This window comes from Pelecanus crispus, chromosome 7, assembly GCF_030463565.1.
Source record: "Pelecanus crispus isolate bPelCri1 chromosome 7, bPelCri1.pri, whole genome shotgun sequence".
In the NCBI taxonomy this organism is placed as follows: domain Eukaryota; kingdom Metazoa; phylum Chordata; class Aves; order Pelecaniformes; family Pelecanidae; genus Pelecanus; species Pelecanus crispus.
In genome coordinates this window covers 15856825-15881486 of record NC_134649.1, presented here as the reverse complement: position 1 = coordinate 15881486, position 24662 = coordinate 15856825, and the positions used below count along the sequence as shown (strand labels likewise).

Genomic DNA, 24662 nt, shown 5'->3' with positions numbered 1-24662 from the left:
GGTGTGGACTAGGTGACCTCTGGAGCTTCCTTCCAACCTCACTTTGTCAGCATGTGCGTCAAGGCTGGAAGGTTGAGTAAACCTAACTGGATCTGACTGTGTAGCATGGCTGCTCTCACTCAGGTAAAGTTTGAGCATAGTATTTCTTTTGACAACAAACTTTTAATTGTCTAGGCCTCCTCTGATGCATGTCAGAGATAAGCAATACTTGGATCTTGCTGCCCTCCTCCCCCTCTTACAAACAGTGCAAGTTAAGCTTGGATAAAGAGAGGAGATAGAAGAAAAATGTATTACAAATTGTGGAATAACTCTGGAAAGCAATTCCAAACTTACATAATGAGCAGTGACCTGACTCTACGCTTAAGATGTTTCTGAATAATGCTTACAAGGGAGTGCAATAAAACTTGCAAACTTTGTGGTTCATGTAAAATTCATAATCTGCATAGTGTTTCTAATAGTTACCTGTAATCATCCAGACCAGAAGACCGTTAGACATCAAGGAGTTAGCGATCCACCTAACAGGTAACCATTAAGCTGAGTATGCCCAGGCTTCTGCTGCGCTGCACTGTTCCTGTGTTGTGCTGTGTTTATCCCCTGGCTGCAGGGTAAACTTGGCCAGGTAACCAAAATGGAGGAGCCTGCAGGCAGCTCCCACTCGGTGCCGGTGATTATGCCACCTGTGTGTCCTTGCCTTTATCTAGAGTGCAGCAAGATGTTCTCATGTGAACATCTTTTCTGCTTGACAGTAGAAATGATGAACAGAGTTGTCTTCTTGTAAGAAAATCCCATAATAGCTCAAATGAGAAAAATGGGGTGACCCTTCCATGGGCAGGATCTGCACATGGATCAGAGGCCCATTCGGTGCTGCGTAGCTCGGGGATCTGAAGGGATGTAAGATTATCTCTACTGTTCTCTCTTTCTTTACAGTGCTAGCTCTAGCAAATGGCATTTTAAGGAATGTGTCACAGAATCTGAGCGCCTTTTTTACTGCCATCATAACAAACCAGGAACTCCTAGTGCATAATTAACATTATCTAATGAAATTGCAAATCATAGAATCATAGAGTAGTTTGGGTTGGAAGGGACCTTAAAGATGATCCAGTTCCAATCTTTTAGTCTCTCTTGCTTTTCCTGCTCAACTTGTTAAAAAAAGAAAAAAGACTAGAAAATAAACTAATCAAGGCCAGATCAATTAAGTGAAAAGTGAACTGGGGACATGGAGAAATTTGCTTAGGAAACATACAGTGCTAAAAAGACAGCAGTTTCATTCTGCAGATTGCAGTGTTTGAATAGCTAAAATAGCAGACCACCTTGATACAATGCAGAATATATAACCAAGTGATTTTAGTTCCTGATAGATCATAACATTTCTGTTATGTGCTTTGAATATGTAGGAGATACCCTACTAGTGATGTAAATACTTGAGATGTGTTGCCTTGGAACATTTGCATATCTATTCTCCAACGGCTTTGTCGTGGCTCCTCCTGAGTCTGTTCTTCCTAGGCCTGCCTACCCGTTTTCTATATCTGGTAATGCCTCAGCTCTGCAATCATTAAAAAGGTCCATTTTTGTCCCTGTGGCTCATCTTTCCTCTGTTGTCAGCTTCCTTTTAATAAACTGGATATGGATTTTGGTAAGTTACGTATCATTGGAACTTGGCCTATCCACACTACCTAATTAGATGCTGCCCATTAGAATCAAATTTTCAGTCGATCTCAAGCTGCTGTTTTGAATAATGTTCAAATAATGTTAGCAGTGTGCTACTGATCTAGAGCATACTCTGTTGCATATGTGGGGTTTTTTTGAAACAAATGTTAAAATTTTGCTTGAAAAATTGGTCCAAGGATGGAAATGAGTCTCAGGAGCTTGTGAGAAGGTTCCATTTTAACCTACCTGTGCATGCAAGTAGCCACTTTTGGTAGAAATATTTTCAGAATAGTGTAGAAATATTTTCAGAGTAGTATAGAAATTATACCAAATAATCTAAACTTGTTTTTAAAGCCCTTATGTATCTTAAAGGTAGGAAAAAGGAGATGAATAGGAAGCTGAAAATACATCTCCATTTATTCAGGAGCTGATAGCCATATGTCCAGTTATTAACTTGGTGCTAGTGGATTTTTGTGAAGACTAAATTGAACAGGGCACTACCTGGCTGCTGCTGGGGCTGAGTCCATCTGTAGCCTCAGGTCTTCTGAGCACTGTGTGGAGGGTGGCTAGTAGGAATCAAGAGAAGTGGCTGTCCCAGCAGCCTTCTTCAGGTAGCTGGCCTACCCACCGCTACAAATCTGTGCTTCTCAACACATTTACTTTAGAGAGCTATCGGGCTCCCTGTTCTCAAATATCCTTCTTTGGTTTTTAGTATGGATGGGAAAACACAGCTGTATAACTGTATAACATTACAGCTGTATAACATTATAAACTAACTGATTAGGACTCACTCTCCTCCTTTCTCTATCAAAAATACCCTTGAGTGTTCAATTTGCCTGCTCCATATCAGTATTTCAACAGGACACTCGTTCCAAGGGCTGTGATAATCAGTTCCCAGAGAGATCAAGGCCAATTCCTCCTTGCTCTGAGACAAGAAGAGGCATTTTGAAATGTGCTGTTTAAAAAGCTGTGTATTAGCAATGGTTATTTCTGACTGGAACAAAATGCTATTTGGTTCTATTTCAAATAGCTTTGAAAATCAGAACAATCTCTCCTGCTACATATGTATAGATGAGAGGGGAGACGAAGCACCCATGTGCAAAAGGCCCCACTCAGAGGTTCTTGTGCCAATGGCATAACTAAAATCTACTCTGGCAGGGATTACTTGTGGAAAGCAAAACTAATGCTGGGGCCTAAAATGGCTGTCTCCACAAGAGCAAAATAGGAGACCTCAGTGCTTACTAATAAGGAATCGCTGAAACCCTGTTATGCTGCACATAACTTCAGAATTATTTTGCTGCTTTAGGAATTATCTGGAGCTGCATTTTTTTATAAATAACATTTACAAAAGGTAGCTATGTAATACAGGAGGATATTTGCTTTTCCCTTTGTTTGGCAGAGGTAATAGTCTGCTCGCTAATAGGTATCCTTTTATAGCATGCACAAAGCCCTACATCCTTGTCAGACATCCTGTTTCTTAGGAGTACTTTCTTGTGGGATTACTTTCTACACCAGCCAGACCTAAAGATGTGCGGACATTTCTTGGATGGTGTGCTATTACGTCTCATTTGGCCTTATTGTTAATTAATTCCCAGTGGCAACACTTTTCAAGTTCCTTGGAAGCCAATCAGTGGACAACACATTGAAAATCTGTGTACTCAAAAGTAACTGAACGCTAAAAAAACCTCAGAAGTAATTAAAACCAACTTAAACCAGCAATTACTTAGTATTCCCATTTTCACAATGGAATAAGGGAGAAACACTATGAGAAGGAGCATCTTGTGTGAACATGAGAGAGGAGTAAAGACAGGAGTGCATGAGGGCTGCTCGGTCACGTGCCCAGTCGGAACAGTAGCCTCCTCTGGTCTTAGCAACATTTTAGGCACTGGCAAAGAGCATATAGCACATACTACTTCATACGCATATGGAGAATGATAACCTCAAGGTATTTAAAGAAGAAAAGACTAAACGCGTCATCCCCGGAAAGATCTTACTTCTGTAACATTGCAATGGGTTGAGCTGTTAGCAGAAATATCCACAATGACTGTGTTAACCATGGGATCACTGGTGATGAATTAAGCTGGGAACAGCGTGACAGCAGTTGACTGGAGCTCAGCACCTCCAGATTTTTGTTCTGGCAGCTCTCCTCCCCCTCAAGCTGAAAATAAGGAGGGAAAAATGACATTTGAGTGGTGGTGATTCAGACAAGTGTTTACCACTTCATTCAAATGCATATGCACAAAATGAGTGTGACTTTCCACCTCCACCACAGTTGCTCTTCTTACTATGTAGGTCTGCTCATCAAGCCAGAGAGATTTCCAAAAGAAATTGCTTTTAAACTGTTGTACTAGTCACAGAAATTAGGAAAAACATTTCTTACGTCTTTCCCTTCTCACAGCCTCCCCCTGTGAGAGCTGGAGATCTCAGCAGCTTTCCTGGGGGACAGGGATCTCTGCAGGGGGGGACGGAGGGAGCTGGCCCAGGGCAGGTGTTAGTGCCTTGGGAACACAGAACCACACTTCGAGAGCAGTGTTAAATTTTGTCTGCAGGCTGCCCTGAAAAGGAGCTATTTGAGTGGAGAATTTCTGGTTCACATCTGGTCTCTCCCTGGGTGAGAGTCATGCCTTGCTGTCATTCCGCAGGGACAAGTAGGGCTGTCGGGTTTGAGACAGCTGGAGGCAGCGGCTTGGCAGCAGGTAACACAGAGAGCAGCTCGTGTCCAAACAGAACATACGATGCTTTTAAGGGAAAGAAGAAAAGTTAAGGAAAACAGAATCAGTGACTTTGGAGAACTGAGAATGAAAAGGAGCAGTAAGGGGCTGGTGAAAACCGGAGTGTGAGTTAACGGCAGCCTAGTTGTAATGCAATGCAGAGACAACAGTCAGTCTGGGGTGACTTTTACCAGACTGAAGTTCTTGCTTACAAAATTTAAGCTTTCATCTTTGTATCAATTTTGCATCTTACTATCATGGTGTTTGAAATCTAGTATTAAGCGCCAGGATCTAGAACGTATTTGCATGTAACTGCAGAGCCAGGAAAAGTGTTGAGTCTTGGGCTCTTAACTGTATCTGTGGCATTAGTCTCATTAGTGAGTCATTGCCATGGTAGTCGAGAAATTGAGATTACTAGGCTATCAATAGGTATTTACTTCTCTTAGTCATAGCAATGACTCACTAGCAATACAATCTTTTTCTATTAATTCCCTCTTGTACGTAGTTTTCCATTTACCTGCCACTGTGATGTTATGACATCATAACATTTTCTATTGTACGATTCAGTAGAACAAAAGACAATAGGACAAAAAATCTGTATGTGTCATTTGCACCTGGATTTTTTGTTTAATTGCAGTTAGAATGACTTCTAATTCCTTTGGTTTAAAGGAAGAGTAGTGAAGATAATTTATCCAATTTGATTTAAAATCCTCTGTAGCAAAAGTGTATCCTATATTTAATAAGATAAAACATACTTTGATGTCATTTGATGTCCTAGCTTTTGTAACTTAACCATGACTATAGTGACTATATATTCTTAAGCTAAAGATTATTTTATTATGATAACCTTTTGGAATTCTGAAACAAATCTCCTTTTCCCACATTATTTCCTCCTTTAAGAACAAACAGTGCATTGATTTTTTCAAAGCAGTTCCACATTAGAGTGTATGGATTCTTTTCAGCTTATAAAAACATTTGCAATAAAGGAAGACACAAACCAAGTACTGTAAATGTATATAAAATTCAGACCACAAATTGGGTCTATCAGGCTGAATGCCATCATCTAAGAGATGGAAAATATTTTTAAAATTTGTAATTTTTCAATCTTTCATGGGACTGAAAGTTAGTTTAGATGGCAAGAGAAGTCAAACTTCTGTGTTACAAGGACAGAACTCACTATTGGGATGGAGTAATGAGATAAAATATTAATATGTTTTTAATGGTCTTGATATACAGTTAAAGTGTTCCATTGCACTCAGATGATCCAAATGCAGGTTATTCTCTGCAACTGAAAATCAATTATTTGCAGAAAGAGGAAGAGCTCTCAGATGAGCTCTCTTCCACTATTAGTTTGTAATTGCGTAAGACCATAAAATATTAAATACTGGATATATATATCTTACATAAGAACCAAATGTTTGTTAACAAACAGATTGTGGATTATTTTCTCCTGGTTTTAAGTAAAAGAATCCTTTAATTTAAAATTCTTCTGAGTGGACTGCTAGATGTCTTGCTGGAATATTGAAGATAACTATTGATCCCACTCAAAATGCACACAGACCTTATCTTAGCATACGGATGCCTCTGGGTAACAAACCCAGAAACACAAGCCTTGTTGATAGCAGGTCATCTACTTATGGATTTGGGATTTGACTCTGTTGTAACTCCTGTTCTGGACAGTCAGTGGCCTTTCCATACCAAAAATGATTCAGTGAGATCTTATTTGGGTCTGCGTTACACTCTGCTACTTAAAAAATGTAATATAACAAATAGAGTATGACAATGCCCTGTTGTAAATTTCAAAAGGACATTATTTCAAATTTTAAAGTTACTGAAATGACACATTACTCAGAATGTAATAATTGAGTTTTGATGTCTTACACAAAAGCCCAATAACTAATGTACTAATAAAATATTCACAAACAAAACCTTTGTTAAACAGGACTTCAGGATGCTTGAGATTGCTTCTTCTCGTAGCCTTCTAGTGTACAGAAAAGCTGAGATTGCAGAAAAACAGATGAGCAGAGTTCAGGCAAGTGACGGTAATGTTGTAGTAGGAGATTTATAGGGAGAAACAAACCAGTATTTTTTATTAGACTAACCAATACAATTTCGAAAAATAAAAGTTTTTTGGGGTCTGATGCTTTCTGTCCAACATGGTTCGTACACTCTAGCAGAGTGTAAGAGGCAGCGCTGCAAAACCAGGTATTCATGCTTGACAGCCGCAAACCCACGTGCTTTTTCTAGCAAGCGGTAAGAACAATTTACTAATCAATGTTAGGCTCAATCACGGAAACAAGCGCTTCACAAAGTAACTGGACTGAAATCGTGCCTGTTGTAACTTAGGCAGGTTTTCCTTGCTTGGCTGTCACCCAGAAACCTCCCACTTAAATTTGGACAAGCCTCTAAACTTGTGCTGGGAGAGTGCTGTAGGCAAGGCTGAGTGAAGGGAACTGGAGAGAAACATTGGGTCTCCAGAGGCTCGATCCAGAAACAGAAGGGGACTGTTTCTTTTGAATTACCCAAAAGCTTATCTGGGTCTTTTTTCCAAACTTTATCAGTTGGTCTAATAAACGACATTGTTTCCCCATGTGAATTTACCTGTTCATATTCATAGACAATCATGACTATGAAGACGCTTGCTTGAATGGCACTTTGTCTGTTTCTCAAACACTCACCTGATTTTTCATAGGTAATACCCTACATTGATTTTGGAACATGCACAGACTGATGTTGCTGTTGAGATTGCCTTTCCTCAGAGCCTCCTGCTAGCCCTGGAAGGAGAGCACAAGTGTGTGTGGTAACGGGCACGAGCTTGCCTGAGCCCTGCTGTGGAGTTGTCAGTTACCTGGGTGCTTCGTGATCTGCTTGGGGCACAGTCCAAATTGCTGAGCCTGGGTCTACGTTTGTTTTGGAAAGGGTAGAGTTTCTCGTCGGATGATGAGAGGTCACCCAAGCTATGAGGGGCCATGAGGTAGCTGAGAGATGACACAAGACACTGGTTCCCTGCCAGTACAGGTGCTGCTACATTTGTTCGTTCAGTGACACATGTGATTTTCCACATGTGCATCCTAAGATGAAGGTATGTTCTCTGCGCTTGCAGGCTGTGCAGTGCCTGGAGGAGTTTGGCTCAGGCTTGTAGAAAGGCTTATGGCTACAAAGCTCGGACTAAAACACGCTATTTATAGTTTTTTTAGCACAGCTCTTCCAGTTGTCCTCTGCCAGCTGGGAAGGCCAGTGGGCAGGGAGGGACTCCTGAGTGATTCACAGGCAGCTGTTGAAGACAGCGTGAATTCAAGCTGTCTACAAAACCATCATGGAACTAGGTCCTTCCAACGGGAGCATAGGGAATGGCTGGGAAGCACCATGGAACAGCGATTTAGGAATGACCTCAAGCGTTCTGCCGAAATGTTGTCACGCTCCCTTACTAACGTGTTGCTATACTGCTGGGAAGTTTGAAGTGGGGGGGGGGGGGGCAGATTTTTCTTTTGAGAAAATGGAAAGTCTTTACAACATTGCTGCTTTGATTTCAGACAAGGCTCTTACAGTTTATCTTTTTCTCTCCTCTGGCATTCTCCTGCTTGGGTGTTATGTCAGGTCAGCTTCTTACACAGCGGGGACTTCCTTCCTCCTCCCAGATCCCTGGAAGGCAGCACCACCTCGTCCCAGCGGGCAAGGTCCTTTCTGCACGTTGACGACGATTATTTTTTCCTCTCAGTTTTTCCCACATTTTTGCAATTCTAGAAGGTTCCCTGGACGCGTGGGGTTTAGGCAAGAGCTCCCACAGTTTGCGCCTGGCCCTCAGAGATGCGGAAAAGACTCCGACGATGCGAACCACAGGGAGAATTTTTAGAAACCCGATTTTGTTCACCCCGCGAGCTAGCCGAGGGGCGCCCCTCCCGCAGGGCGGGGGGCAGGCCGGCCGGAGGCGCGGGGCGCCCTGAGGCCCGGTGGAGCGGGGGGAGGCGGGCCCTCCTCGCCGCCTGGGGCCGCGCGCCCCCTCGGGCTGCCCGCGCGGCGCGTGTCACCGGGCGGGGAGGGAGAGCCAATCGGGGAGGCGCTGCCCCCTCCTGGGTGGGCGGTGGCGCGGGCTTCTGCGCCAATCAGAGGAGGCGAGGGGGGGGGCCCGGAGAGAGTAGCGGGGCGCGCGCCCGCCGTGCTGGGCGGGGGGGAGCGGCCGCCGCTCGCGCGCCCGCGGCGGGCTGTGGGCGGGGCTGTGGGCGGGGCGGCGGCGGGCCGCGCGGCGGGGCGGCGGCGGCGGCGGGTAAACACGGCGGCGGGGCTGCGGCGAGCGCGCGCCGCTCGGTCATGGCGGCTTCTCCTGTCGAGGTGTTCGGGCTGCCGGGCGAGGAGGTGAGGCCTGCGACTCCCCCCCCCCTTCCCGCCGCGCTTCCCCGCTTCTTTTCTCCGTGGAGGGCGAGCGGCGGCTTCCCCGCGGGGCCGGGCCGGGCGGGTCTCCCCTCAAGGCGGGGGTTTCCTGCGGGCCGCCGCGGTCTGTCGTGGCGGCGGGGTGGGGGGAGCGGGGCTGAGGGGCGGGGTGAGGCGAGGCGAGGCGGGGGCCCGCCCGGCAGCGGGGCAGCGCGGGGCCGGCCGCCCCCGTGCCAGCTCCCCTCCGCACCGGCTGCCGGGCCGCCCCGCCAGCCCCGGCCGGCCGCGGGGAGCGCGGTAGGCTGGCGGCAGCCGTGTCTCCTAGCACCGGCATTCCTGTCTCTAGGCTGCTTTTTGAAAGCCGTGCGAGCCTCCCCCTGCAGACGGAGACATTCGCGTGCGTTGGGCAACTTCCTCGTGACGGTGCTAGATGGGTGAAGCGGGATTTCTTCTCCCCCCGCTCCCTCCCTCAGTACTGAAGAATAAAGTCTCTGTTCCAAGCTTTGTCACAGACAGCACTTGAGCCACTGAAGCGGTGCGTGGATTAAAACTGTACGAAAGGTAGCCTGGGGCCTGAGCGATGGTGCTGTTCTCTGCGTTGCCCTTAGCGAGAGGGTAAAATCTTGTGTGCCTTTCAGTGTTTTTCTGCAATAAACTCGCGGGTGACTGAAAGTGGCTCCTACAGCGACTTCTGTCAGGGGGTCGTAGCTCTGAGCGGGCGGATCATCAGCGGCTGATACCGACGTACCTGTTACCGTGCTGAAGTGGCGGACAGGTGGGGTGGGCTGTTGCACTGCAACTGTGGCTTGTGCGTAGGGCAGAATATTAATGGCATAGTTAACTTTTATCAAGAAGAAAGAAGGTCACTTTTTAAATTGCAGGTACAGGAAGACAAAAAGCTGTATCCATCTGGAAGCTGTTTGGTGACCTGTGTGAATTGTCAGTAATGTCTTTGAGCCAACAGGATATTTTACCAAGACTGTCTTTGATCGTCTCCCTTTTGTGTTCAGGCAGTGATGATCTCTGTGTCAATGCACACTTGTTGTGTCCTTAGCAGGAATTCACTTTATTAAAACTAGGAAACATTACTCCCAGTCTGTTAGCGTGGCTCTCCTTCTCAAGTTCTGCTTTACTTCTGGAGAAGTAACTATAAAGCTCTCAAATTATTTTTTTTTTCCTTCTTTTTTCCCCCCCTTCATCTTAACATTTGAATTGCATAGGAATTCTAACAGAAAAGTAGCCCAGCATGCTGCAAGGGTTGCATAGCACTCCCATTGCAAGATCCTTTTTTCGGTTGCTAGTAACTTTTTGAGGCTATCTAGTTAGACTAAAACATTCCATGCCTCAGGCTCTCTATTTTAACTTTATTAAACTTTGGTCAGTTTAGTTGTTTCTTAGCCTCCCTTGCTACGGGGAAAATATTTTGAAATCTGGTCAAAATGGAACGATTCTGATCTTCCCTCCATCCTTTTGAACATGAACATGTTCCTTTGGAACAGCTCGGGGCAGGGGGAGAAAGTTTGAGTAACAAATCTATTGGATCCAACTTTTTCCATAATTCAAAAGCTTAGCTGAAATTTTTCAGGTTACAAATGTGAAAAATGCGTTTGTTTATGATCAGAGACTTTGATATTCAGTTGGTGCTTATTGATTCACATGTAAAGAACTTGCTCAGTTTTCTTCATACTTTTCATGTGTGATTCTGCATGCACAAATGACAAAATGAATGATCTTAGGGTTATAGGAAAACTGCTGCCAGCTGCTTTTGCCTAGGATACTAGAATGGAAACTACAGTTCTGCCTTTTTAAGTTGTCTTTTTTTGTCTTCCCAGAGTTTAAATCTGGAAGATTGCATACACAGAATCACAACAAAACCATAAAGTCAGAAACCCAAATCATATAGAAAGTAGCATCAAGACTTTTCTGTAAAAGCCTCCTTGCCCTCATTTTGCAGGCTTTTCGTAGTTTATGTCTGCACACTGCTGCTTCCGTAGGGCTGCTCTGTGACCCATTCTGCAAGATGGATTTGCTTTGGGTATGAGTCAAAATTGTCTGGTAAAAGAAAGGGTTGTTATCTGCAAAACCTCTTTACTTGTTGCAGCTATTGCATATGATTATATGGTAAATATAATAATTGTAAACAAAATAATGAAGGAAGGTGAGGAGAAGTTGGTCTCGTTGAGGCAGTTGAATTCAGTATTAGAATGTGGATTTTTCCTCCCCCCTCCCTGCCCCACCCCAGTTACGCATTTATTCCAGATTTCTTGATTAATGGTGTATTAATCACTTGGACTTAAAGGACTGCTAATATGATGTTCCTGACACAAACAAAATGATGAAGAAGCTGGGATGAAAAGGAAGCTATAGCTGAGGTTATTGTGAATACAGTGGGTTATTGTATATGCTGTATTTAGGTATCTGAATTTCAGTGCCTGAATCTAGCAGATGCAGTTGTCCTTAATTTCTCTCGTTCAGTTTTTCTTCTATAAAATGGATATAATATTCTTCTGTCACCTATAGGACTTCTTATGATTTAGCTGTATATTGAAATCATGAGCACTAGAAAAGTCAACAGGGAAAACTAATTGCTCTGTATTCAGAGCAGGGGCTTAGCAGTGCGTGGAAAATGAGGTCTGGGGTCACATGCTGAAAAATGAAGACAGGAGAAAATGAAAAATAGTAGTTTGTGAGCAGTACCAATTTTGTTTACTTCGTAAGGTGCCTGTCTCTTAGAAAGAAATAGTTTATGATCATATCATCAAAAGTTCTAATGGGATAAATATACAATAACGGGCTGAAATTAATATAATCTAGGGACAATGTTAGACTAAAACTGAATGCTGATCACATTTCTGAATTCTTTTTTTTTTTATTGTGAAATATTTTACATTGCAGGATAGTATGTAGAAAAAAAGGCAAATGAACAGATTATACACAGCTGATCTCAGTGTAGAAAAATAAAGAGCTCTAAAAAAAATTGAGAGGATAAAAAGTAATTTTTAAAAGTATTATTAAAGAGGAAAGAAATACCTTAAAGTATACTTCCAACCTCCAGGACAGACTTTCTCTCACAGTGCTCTTTGACTCAGGCTACTTGAAAGAATCAGTTCGGAGCATTAACTGCTGCAGACTTTGTCTTGACCTGTGAAGTGGGCGACTGTTGCATGCTTGGGCTATGTCTGCCTTTGAATATAGTTGCAAGTGTTGGTTCAGATCCACAGGAGCGGACTGGCACAACTGCTGCTACTTTTCTTTGTCTTAGTGGTAACTTTGCTGGTGGTCTTAAATGTGCTTGTTGAGGTGGGGTGACCTTAGCTACAGGGTTTTTGGCTGAGGGACCTTCTAATAGAAAACTTTTAGGTTGCTAAGACTTGGTTTTCTGTGGATTAAACACTTTGATCAAGCATTTTCTGACACTGAGCTATTCATTTCCAGTTACTGTGTTTTGTGACAATTGACTGCAATACTAAATACAGCATTTTCTAACAGTAATTGTGGAATGATCTTTCAAAGACTAAAGGAAGAATCTTTGATATCTCAGCTAATGCTCTGTTATTTCTTTGGTTACAGAAGGAATTATATTTTTCAGTAGTTTGCTGGTTAAAAATATAATTGTTAAAAGAACTGTCCAGAATGACAATGTATTTCCATTTGCTATTAAAATACCTGCTTGCAATGTAGGACTTTGGAATGACATTTACTAAAAGGCACTGCTTGTCTATGTGCACGTATTTCATAGCCAGTTTAATTTAAAAATTTCTATATTTCAGAGTTCTTGCGCTCCCAGCCTGAATTAAGGACTTTCTTATTTTGCTTAGCTCTTTTTATATTGCCTAAATACTATGTTAGCTATCTCTTTTGATCTGTTGTGTCTATTATGTTTGGTCTGTTTCAGGGATCAAACTAGTAATGGGAACTTGTCATAGGCAAAAATACACTTCCCACTTGTATGCATTTGCCATTTTAGATTTCTTGCTTGCTTTCTCTCTTGCTTGAGAGCTGTCCTATGTAGAAAAAGCATTCTTGTTTTCTGCAGGCCATGTAAGGTTTCTCATAAGCATATGGTATTTCATTCTGGAAAGCTTTAGATATATTTTTATATTCCTTTAGGATATACTCCTGGAGTAGGTTGTTTATGGTTATTTAGGTTGCTGCTGGTGAACTGAATGTGTTGGATACGTGGTTTGTCTTCTCTACTTCTGCACACCTTACACCACAACCCTTCTCATATTGCTGTATTTTGGAGATGATGCTGATGGCCAGAAATCTTTCAGACGTTACTTTGGAGACTGACAGGGACTAGTCTTCCTCTGGATGGCTTCTGACAAAACCAGTAATTTTGTTTGGCTCGTTTGTGCCCGAGCTTGGGGCAGGCCAGTGCTTCTGTTGCTGTTCAAACCCTGTGGCCTCTGCAGCACCTCTGTACCGTATGTCTGCTCCATCTGACTCTGTTCTTATATGGGGCGCTCAGAAAGAAAACAGACTTGCATGTCTCTGTGCTTCAGAAATGCTCTGAATTTATTCTAGGCTGTGAAGAGCTTCCCCATTGCAGGGCATGATCTGGAATCCAGTGTATCTGGAATAGTTTAGACACTTGTAGAAATGGCGATGATTGCTGGTTTGGGGTTTTGGGAGGGTTTTTGGGTTTGGTTTGGGTTTGTTGGTGGTTGGGGGTGTTTTTGGTTTGGTGGGGTTTTTTTTGTTTGGTTTTTTTTTGAACAGCAATATAATTTGTGTAGATCTGATGGTTTCCAGAAGCTATCTTACGTACATGGGTTTGTTTTGTTTTGTTTTTTAAAGCCTTTCTTTCACACTGAACTAACAAACACTGACTGTGACTGTTGTGGATATTGGGTTGCACGTGTTGAAAAGTGGTTTGGTGGTTGTTTTTTGGTTTGGGGATTGTGGGTTGTTTGTTGGGTGTTTTTGGGGTTGTGTTTTTTTTTTTCTTAAAGTAAAATTCTGTTGACAAATTGATAACTCCATTAGTGGACTGTTGTAGTCTTGAATCTTTTTATTAATTTGCAGTCAAATGGAGGTGTTAAATACCATCTGTGGCAACATCCAGTGTTTCCTGGAGGATGAGACTTATTTATGAACACAATGCTCCTATGGTACAATTAACATTGAAGTTCTTTTAGTGAGTTAGTAAGACTGGACTGTAACTGGTAGGTGGAAGTTAATGACTTTCATTATGTTTACAAGATTGATTAATGTAGTTCTAGAACAGGAATCTTCCTCAATCTAAAATTTGCTTTGCTTGCTTTGAGAGAATTTCTTCAAAGAAAAATGGTTTGGCTCTGTTGGTCACCATAGAGGGGGAGGAGAGTGCTCTCTGGGTTGTGAAGGAATGGTCAAGACAGTAAAGTCTCCTTCCCACTTTCCACCTCCTGGTGAAATGAACTGGTGATGGTAACAAAACTTACTGTTATTTAAAGGTCACCTAATGTATGTGTCTACCTCACTTGAAAGGTCTGAATATTGCAGGAACTACTTTCCTTCAGCTAAGGCTCACCATTCTGTGGGAAATGCTTTCTTTAAAATGATATGATAGGTTTTAACAATAACTTCTTTGTGCCTATTTCTCATGCTGTCAACTTTGTATCTATCTCTTGCTGGAATTGCTCAAGCTGAATATAGCATACATAAGTGCTCTTAGCTAACCTGAACTTAGAATTATGTGTTGGAGTTTTTTTGTTTAAGATCTAAAGAATTTTATTGTAATTCTTAGTACCTCTTTCTCTATAACATGAGGAAGGTCTGTTCTTAAATGTTGTTTTTAAGGTTAGACAGGTGAAGAATGTCAATATCTTCTGGACCGCTTAAGGGAAAACATTCTGTGCTTTTTATGCTCTCTCACTGTGCTGGGCTATTTACTGGTTTCAGTTTTGAACTTCCAAACTATTGGTATGTTTATTTCAGCTTGCCTTATCTGCACATACCCAAGGCTGAATCTTCTGTTCTCTTTTATCTGTGCACTATATGCAGACATGGTATGAAACAAGAAAGCCTTATATATAATTCCTGATATTACTGGAATCTTAAAAGGTGATGCTGCTGACTGTTTTATCATTGTAATATCCTTTGATGCTCTTTTCTTGGCTTGATTTGGTAGTAGTTGATTCTTGACCTATCTAGCTGGAACAAAAGAATAACAGGATGTTATTGCCTAGAGCAATTGTTTATTACAAAGTGTGCTCTCTGTTAGACTACTCAGACATTCTTATATTGGTTTCCTCAAAAAAAAGTTGTCTAGTAGTCCAGCAGATACTACCATTTTATGTTTTACATTAAATTAACCATCCTGGTTTTGGTGTTTCCTTACATCCTGTGTGATTCTTTTCTGTAGAAGTATAGTAAAAAGGCAAAACCAAAACTTGAACCAAAGATTAAAATAGGAAAGCCAATAAAATTAATTCTTCAATACTAATCAAATATGTACTCTGAATAACCCTGCTCCTAATTAATAAACCTTTCTCTTCTATTGCTAAACAACTATTTCAATTTATCTGAATTGTATATGTATCTTACCCATGTCAAACTGCTTTTTCTGTATGGTAGTTGTTTATCTATTGAGTCTGACTCCAATCAGTCACCTGCTGAAGAATGTGTCAGGAAGCATTGTTCAGCCTGAGAAATGGATTGTGACTTGCTGAAAACTCCTGTAAAATTGTTTGGACTTGAAGTGTTTACATTTACATCAGAGAAAGCCTTTATAGCCACTGAATTAGGTAATAGCATGTTATGTGTTTTGTCTTACTGCTTCAAGGGAAGGAGAACAGTTAGTAGTGTAACATGTTCATAGTTGAATTATTGGATGTTGCACACATTAATGACTGGCAAAGGTAAAGGCCTCTTGCTGGTGTAACATTACAATGTTTCAATGCACAAAATGAAAAATTTTGAGGTTTTTTTTCCCCCCTCCCCTGACTTGGATATAGGCAGCAGCTAAAACTTGTAAGGTGACAAGTTAAAACTCTTTGTTGTAATTTTGTTGTGAACCTTATCATATTTAGTTTGTGTAGGAAGTATTTCCTATCGTTTACCGTCTGTGGAACTGGCAACGCAGTCTGAGTGCTTGCACATACATGGATATGTACACACGCATGTGTGCATGCTCAGACGAGTCTGCCTTTGGGAATTCGGACGAGGATCACACTTTTATCATTATTCTCTGGTTTGTTCAGTGTTTTGTACTATAGTCATCACCGCGTTGCTATTTCTTTATGCCTTCTTTCTCAGCCTTTCTTTCTGCATATGCCTTTTCTTCTGTCTTCTGCTCTGTCTTGGACTTCCACCACTAAAGTAGGAGTCACTCTCCCAGTTGTCATTAGCATTATTTTCCTACTGTGTGAATTTGGGAAGGATGGGGCTGAGAATGGACAGTGTTTATACCTGTCCTTCATAGTCATTGACTATAAACAGCTGTAACCCAGGCAAGAGCATTCTATTGTGATAAAGTTGTGAGCAAGTTTTAAACTCCTTAAAAGCTTGAAATTTCTTTCCAAATGCTCTTTTCTTGCCCAAAATGAACAGTGCAAGAACTTCTCACCCTAATACCTTAATATATATTCATGGAATCTAGGTAGATCATAGTGACTTTTGTGGAAATGAAACACTATCCACATCTGGAAGTTCCGCTTTATTGTTGTGACTCTTGCTTTGCTGTGTAGGGAACATGTTTTAAAACTATTTTAATAGGCATGTATAAAAAGGATTTCTGTGTTATGATCATTTCAAAGTATCACAGGCTGGCAGGCATTGCCTTTAAATCTTTAAGTTATTGATTGTCTACATATCAGCTCAGAAATCTTCTATTTCATCGTTTTGTTACATACTACCTGTTAGTGAATAGATTGTTAGGTGTTGTGAAAATGGCATGTATTAGCAGACCCAGTTATTTTGACCAGTTAATCCTGAACATGTACTTAGAATATACCGATACAATTAACAATAGAATAATGATAAAACCTGGAAAGTCATAATAAGATAACAAACTTGCTGATTCAGCTCTGTAAAGGATGTTTTGTCTGACTTGATCAGACCAAGAATTTTTGGACAGTTCAGTCTCTGTACTATGTGGTAGCCTTATCCCCACCATGTACCCCAACCCTCAGCTTTAAAAATATTATGTAACCCCTAAAAATAATTTATCCTTGAATTTGTTAGGAGCAGACTAACTGATATAAATACTCGGTGTCATTTGGACTTCATTTGTATGCAGCCACTCCCTGGCAGATTCAGTAGTTTAACAAATACTACTTCTTTTCCCCCACTGTTTTTAGCTGATTCATATTGGGGTACTTGTATTCTCAGAGGGAACAGCTTAGCAGTTCAGAATTTTAATGGTGAAATTATCTGCTTTTATTTTGTATATGATGCTGTGTTGTGGGCCATTATTGTGTTCCCTTTTTTGCATTTTTCCCCTCCCTCCAGCCTCCAAAGTGGCTGGCAGTCGGATGTCGTCAAAAGCTGAACATCCTTGCTCTATCTATACAAACAACCCCTGTACAACTCTGTGTCCAGAGCTGCTGCCTTTGATGGGCTGTTGTATGTACATGTCTCTCAAAATGTGTGTCTGTGTTACAGAGCAGCTGGGTACTAGGGCATTAAACCTGTAAGACTCCTAGTGTGTTCAGAGCAGCAGTGTATACTCTTGTCTTTTCAGCTGTACAGACGGAATGAATTCAGACTCACCCCTTCAAGTTAATGTCAGGACCACAAAAGCGTGGGTAGGCATTTACGGCCAGGAAGAGACTCTTGGGGAGATAAATTAGTCTGAGAGTGCAGTTTGCTAGACAAGCTGCAGTGCTGCTAGACATAGCTGGCATGTTCCTGGTTACTGACTAGGTGCCGATGCCTTCCTATGCCACCAGAACCACTGGAATACCGCAGTGGTGGAAAAGAGTAGGAAGGCGAGCTTGAGAGTGTCTACTGTCAGCATAGAAGAGGTGCAGGCTGCAGCCTACGTGTGTCTTGGACCAAGAAAACACTCTCAGGCTACAGCTCCCAGTGGATCTACAGAAGCAGTTACCAATCCACCATTCCTTGTAAGAGCAGCTACAAAGAGGGCAAATAAGGGTCTCCTGAGCAACGTGAATGACAAAGAAAGGGTTCAAAATTGCCTTTGAAATCATAAAATTTTGGGTTTGAACTTATTCCCTGTAGGTGCCAGAATCAAGTATCTGATGTTTTGTCTCCATGCAGAGCTAATCTTTGGCTGCATGAAATTAGTTTCAAACAGTCCTGGAACTCTTTGGCTGTTCATTGCTTTCTGAGATCAGGGTGTTTGGGGCAGGTTTTGTGAGCCGTACCAGCAGTTCCTTAGCACTTTTGCCTGTCGTCAGTGAGTGGGGAGAAAAGGTCGTATGGTCACAGCACAGACCGCTATCCTGTCAGCAGGGCTCTGCCTCTTCAGGATGTGCAGGGTCGTAGCATAATGGGTCCTTCCAGTGAGGGCACTTCTGGCTGTATTTGGATCGAGCTTTCGGAATTTCTCCCGATCTGCCTTGCGCACTAGTATGACCAGAGAATGGGGAACCTGATCTCTTGTTATTAAGTATTGCCCTTGCACGTTACTGTGGGTTTTTTCCTGAAGTTTCTAGGCTTTACAGCCTGGAAAAAGAAGTGGGCCCTTCAGTATCACCTATTGTGGTGGGTTGAACCCGGCTGGATGCTAAGTGCCCACCAAAGCCGCTCTATCACTCCCCTTCTCAACTGGATGGGGGAGAGAAAATACAACAAAAAGCTTGTGGGTCGCGATAAGGACAGGGAGAGATCACTCAGCAATTACTGTCACGGGCAAAACAGACTTGACTTGGGGAAAATCAGTTTAATTTATTACCAGTCAAATCAGAGTAGGATAATGAGAAATAAAACCAAATCCTAAAACACCTTCCCCCCCACCCCTTCCTTCTTCCCAGGCTCAACTTCACTCCCAATTTTCTCTACCTCCTCCCCCCGAGCGGCGCAGGGGGATGGGGAATGAGGGTTGCGGGTTGTCTCTGCTGCTCCTTCCTCCTCAGGGGAGGACTCCTCACGCTCTTCCCCTGCTCCAGCGTGGGGTCCCTCCCACGGCAGACAGTCCTCCACAAACTTCTCCAACGTGGGTCCTTCCCAGGGGCTACAGTTCTTCACGAACTGCTCCAGCGTGGGTCCCTTCCATGGGGTGCAGTCCTTCAGGAGCAGACTGCTCCAGCGTGGGTCCCCCACGGGTCCGCAGGTCCTGCCAGGAGCCCGCTCCAACGTGGGCTTCCCACAGGGTCACAGCCTCCTTTGGGCACGTCCACCTGCTCTGGTGTGGGGTCCTCCATGGGCTGCAGGTGGATCTCTGCTCCCCCATGGGCCTCCACGGGCTGCAGGTGGATATCTGCTCCCCCGTGGGCCTCCATGGGTGCAGGGGAATCTCTGCCCTGGTGCCTGGAGCACCTCCTCCTCTTCCTTCTTCACTGACCTTTGTGTCTGCAGGGTTGTTCCTCTCACATATTCTCACTCCTCACTCCAGCTGCAGTTTTGTGTTCCTTTGGGTTTTTTTTCCCCTTCTTATGTACGTTATCCCAGAGGCGCTACCACCATCACTCATTGGCTCAGCCTTGGCCAGTGGTGGGTCCATCCTGGAGCCGGCTGGCATTGGCTCTGTTGGACATGGGGGAAGCTTCTAGTAGCTTCTCACAGAAGCCACACCTGTAGTCCCCCCGGCTACCAGAACCTTGCCACCCAAACCCAACACGCCTGTCAGTTTAAAAAAACACACAAAAAGGTGTGCAGTGGGTTTTTGGGGGGTGAGAGCAGTTAGTGGAAAAAGTGAAAGTGAAAAAGGAGATGTGTGGGGAAGATTGTTGTGAACAATTCAGATTTTTTTTTTAAAACTGTTTTTTGTTAATCCAGAAGGATATTTCTAAATGGCAGTTCATAAGCAGATGTCAGCTTGCTTAGTTGTTCTGCTGGGCTAACTAAAATCCTGTAGCTGTCCTAGTTTGGCACTGACCCCCCAAAAAATAATGTGCTCTCTTTCAGCAAGGCATGTTTAAATCAACCTTCAGCATGCCAGCTTCAGGTTTGCAGCTTCTAGTTTCCTGAGGTCACGTACAAAGCAACTTGTCTTTTTATAAAATAACATTCAGATAACTTCAGATCTGTATTATGATACAAGTAAACTGTGCGATTAAGCCGATTTTAAAATCTGAGGAGTGTGGATCCTATTTCTGGGATCTCCCCCATGTGGACTACGTTGATGCCCCATTAAGCCTGACTGTGAGATGCCCATGCCCAAAAGTATATAATTGTCTGTGCTTTTCTCATGCTTCAATAACTGAGAAAAGCTTGAGGTCTGAGCAACTAAATGCAGATGCAAGAAAAGGTATTTGTCTTTTAGGGCAACGTGTCCTACACCCATGTCTACTCTTGGTCTTTTTTCTGAGAAGGAGATGGTGAGATTGTTTCTTGAGCCGGATTCTGTCAGTTGTGTCCCATGGGCTGTGACTGAGGACCCTCCTCTTGTTGGGAGGGGGTAGTGGTGCACCGAGTGAAGTGCAGAAGTGCTCAGTGAGAGTGGAAATGCACATGTGGTGCTCTTCCACTTGAGTAGTCTCCGAAACTCACTGATGTTGAATGTCACTGAAGCTAAGTAATTGATAGAAGGTAAATTGGACGCTCTTTTGGAATATAAGACAAGGGTAGATATTTTAGAATATTTGTGATACATAAAAATACTAATAAATGTCTCTTCTTAATTTGATGCCAACATAGGTTTATACTTATTTTTTCTTAAATCTGGTCAGTTCTGTTGCTGTCATAAAACAGATTGGTAACGTTATGTACCTTAAACCCTGCTCATAACTAAGAATTTTGAAAGCTTAGGACACCTACTAGTGGCTAGTGCTGGGGGAGGTTGGTTGTTAGGTCTTTTCTGAACTATCAGATTTCCTACTAGGAGACAATTTTCTTTGAAGTGAAGGTGGAAGATAGACTTGTGATTTGGCTGGAACTGTGGTGGCCAGTTGACTGTTTTGTCAGTAAGTGGATATTGTAGATGTTCATATCAGTCCCCCAGCAATCACCTGTAACTATAGAGGGTGGGAGAAGCTTGCTTACTCTTTTTTTTTTTTTTTTTTTTTTTAATTTATTTAGTGGTTCGTTTTCAGCTTTATCTTGTTAGCCAGTAGTCTTTGCCTCAGGATTAGCATGCAATTATCTCTGTTAGCTTTATGAACCCCTCTAATTGATATTGGCTAGGGAGTCCGGCCCTGTGGTTATATAGGAAACCAATGATAAAGAAAACTTTTGAGTGCTTCCTACATGCCTCCTTTTGAAAGCACTTTCAATCATATGTGGAATTCAGGAAGGCCCTAGGGACAACATCTGCTGCTTCACCCATTGCTCTTGGTATCTGTTTAACTCCTTAACCACATAGATTGGATCAGCTTTCCTCACAAGTGTCTCTGCCTAGCCATTGCCTACAAACAGTCCTTCATCTGCAAAGCTTTTTGCTTTCCAGAGAATCAGTGCTTATTTGTCGTCTTCCTCTGACATGGTCACAGCTGTTGGGATTTTTTCCCCCCTCTTAAATTCAGTAGCTTATCAGATGAGCCATGTAAGACTCTGCATAGCTATATTAATTAACAGGAGGAGTGCAATCACTTCTGTCACTCCTGTGAAGCTGTAATTTGAATAATGTGTAATGGAAGTAGTTTTTTGGTTTTAAAAAATCTCATACCCTGCTGACATGTCATTTCAGAAATCTCAATATATTGAGCGAGGCCTTTCTGTGCTGTAAAATAAAAATAGATGCAAGAATTCTTAGGAATATCCTTGCCTTTTTCCAGAGTTCTTTACTGCTTTATTAATCTGTTCTGATAAATTTTATACCCTTTTCATTCCCCCCAGGAAATAAATTTATGGTCAGAGTCTATTTCCCACCCTCTGATGAATGCCGAGATATCGTTAGATGAAAACCTCTTTGGTCCATACGCATTTGTCTGAGTCTTTAATGCGACACACTTGAATGGCTAGTGACATGTAAATGGCAACGCATTCATTGTGTCCTAACAGATCACGCCCATGTGCACCAAAAATTGTTATTCTCTTCAGAGCATGTTCTCACAAAGGGCCTTGCCTACTCTGTAGAAAAGATGGGTAAGAATTGCCTGCTGAGAAGAATGGGAACTCCTCATGGAAACTGCTCCCAGATGCGCTCCTTCCTGTGAGCACCTGGGACCAGTAGAAGTCACTGGGCTGTATGAATTGTGGTAATAGCAGCTTGCTCTTACCATTGCCGTAGGAGAAGATCTTCGTGTGTGTGCTACGCGGTACATGCATACTGCATCCAGTCTGATACAAGTGTATGGCAAGGCTCACTGGGGAAAATGGTGACTGCTGCTGCCAGAACAATTTGGAATTTGGGGAAGGCAGCTGGCAGGAACAGTTGTATGCTAGGTTAACGGTCCTGTCCTTTGGGGTTAAGGACCTTAACGCAAAGAAAAATCTCACTCCTTTAGAACACTTGAGAAACAAAATAAAATGAATTTAAAAAAAAAACCCCTAAACGCTCCTGTATTGACTTATGTAGTTTTTTGGATTCTGTGTCCACCATCATATGTGGATACAATGGTGATAAGACTTTAGAAGGGGTAAATTTGCTACTGGAACTTAGAGCTGTTTCTGTCAGACAAAATAACTGCATTGCTTAGTCTATAGTTTTCAGTGTAAATTCAAAATTATGCCAATAATTGCTTTAGCTTTGTAAATTAAAAATGGATCTGAAAAATAAATCTGAATGCATCTTGAATATGTTATTTTGTATTTTAGGAGAACACACAAATTGTCAGGGTGAAGGTTATAGCTGGAATTGGCCTAGCCAAGAAGGATATCTTAGGAGCCAGGTAAGAATATATGTTGTTAATGTATTAAGGGTCAGCTGCTTCTTTATTTTCTTTCCACAGCTGTTTAGATCTTAGGTGATGCTGCTGTGCTTCTTCCCAAAAAAATCAGAAATGTTTTAACTGGTAACCTTATAAAATGATCAGACTGCGTGAACATGAAGATACCCGTTTTCTTGCCCAGGAGTCACTTGGACAGATCTTATGCATTGGCAAAACAGTGTGTGGGAAGGCTTAATTCTCTGCATGGTAAAATAGTTCTGCCATGGAGGATAGATACAGGTATTTATTTTACCTCAGGTAGACTGCAGCTACAATAACAAGAGTTCAGTTACAGTCGAAATTGTTTTATCTGTGCTTTAAAGACTTGGAATGAACACCACACTAAACACTGACAGCAACAAGACTATTTCAACTCAAATTATATACAGAGGAGAAGTATCCACCAATTCTATAGATGTGGTAAACCCATGCCACTGGCTGCAGGCTCTGGGTATGTCCAAATTTAAAAGTTAACAATCTGTATAAGGGAAGAAACAATCAAAGTGACTTAACATTTAACACAGGAAAGATCAGACTTTATAATTGAAATGCTGTGTAGGATCTTGCAGAATTGGCAAGTGGCAGCATGCAGCTTGTACTAAAGCTACTTCTTTTGGCCCATGTACAGAGGGTCTAGAAAAGTACTGATGGGTTTAGTACTAGTTCTGTTGTCAGCTGCTTTGGCATATGTACAGGAATGCTGTTATTTTAGCACTAGCAAAATCGTTACATGTGACATCACTTTAGCATTAGAAAAATGTCTCTTGTGATATTAGTTTTCCCTAAAGCCAGACAGTCTCTCTTCAACTTTTTTTTATGTGCATTTTTTTTTTACTTTAAACAAAAATAGGGCAGCTTTTCTCATCATAACTTAAATATGTGAAAACCGTATGCTCTTTTGCTGTATGGCAGACACTCTTGGTCACCTTTTGTTACTAGTATGAGCAACTGAATGCCTTGACTCTGTTCATGAAAAGTAGATATTCATATAATCTGTTGTTTATTGTATCACAGGAAGGAGAAAAAAAAAAATATGAGCCAGTAGGCCTTTTTAAGCAACCATATTAGGACACCTCCATTAACTGAAAAATTCAGGTTAAACTCAAACTCCATGGAACTGGTAGAACATTTAGTAAAAATATTGCATGTTCAAGGAAGTACCTCAAATTGCAGGTGTTTTAAATGGTTAAAAACAAGAGATTTACTACTTCAAGCTCTTTCAATCGCAGCTGACTTTTTTCATGTGTGTCTTGTTGAAATGCATGAGGATTTATTAAATCTGTTTGTATGAAATGAAACTGTGAAAGAGGAGAGAGAATCAAATTGTAGTGATACACAGAATATAAAATGGCATAGCTAAAGCTATTTAGAAATCAATTGCAAGTATGAATGTGTATGGTGTTCATAAAGTGATTGTGACTCGTAGTTTCATAGCTTCTATTAATTTAAGCCTTTTAAAACTCAACTGCTAATAATGCTGACAAAAAAGGATATATAGCAGCATGCTTATCTTTTTCTTTCCCACTGCCAGTGACCCATATGTGAAGGTGACAGTGTATGATCCAGTGAATGGAGTCCTTACCAGTGTTCAGACAAAAACTATTAAAAAGGTTAGCTGTCTTATCTTTGTGGGTGTGGTGGTTTTGTTTGTTTTTTGATCAGACTCTAGAGGAAAAGTTAATACTACAGGAAATATGAGGATTAATGTCACTTGAGTGAACGGACATGGGGAAAGGAATGTTCCATGACCTACTCTGTTTCTCTGTTCATGGCATTATTTTGGTATTTTCCCTTCAATAATTTTAGTGAAAGGTAGAGAAACACTAAGGAATATAAGGTGAGTACTGATTCAAAACTACGTCATTCATGGAAATACCGGATTGTTCTGATTTTCTGAGATCTTTAATGATACAAGAATCTATCTCTCTTGCTGTACAACTTTTTGAAACACAAACACCATTTGTTGTGTTTCAACATCAAATTGCACAGTTCACTTGAAATCACGATACTACTCACT

At 42.0% G+C, this 24662-nt stretch overlaps 1 protein-coding gene across 1 annotated transcript in view; it reads left to right on the top strand.

The window, feature by feature from the left end:
- The first annotated feature begins 8665 nt into the window (after positions 1-8665).
- The window catches only part of NEDD4 (NEDD4 E3 ubiquitin protein ligase), a 64244-nt gene continuing 48247 nt past the window's right edge, over positions 8666-24662 (top strand). The window contains exons 1-3 of the mRNA XM_075714548.1: positions 8666-8711; positions 22533-22606; positions 24177-24255. Coding sequence (XP_075570663.1) covers positions 8667-8711; positions 22533-22606; positions 24177-24255 — 198 coding nt within the window. The 5' untranslated portion in view covers position 8666. The remainder of the gene's footprint in view (positions 8712-22532; positions 22607-24176; positions 24256-24662) is intronic.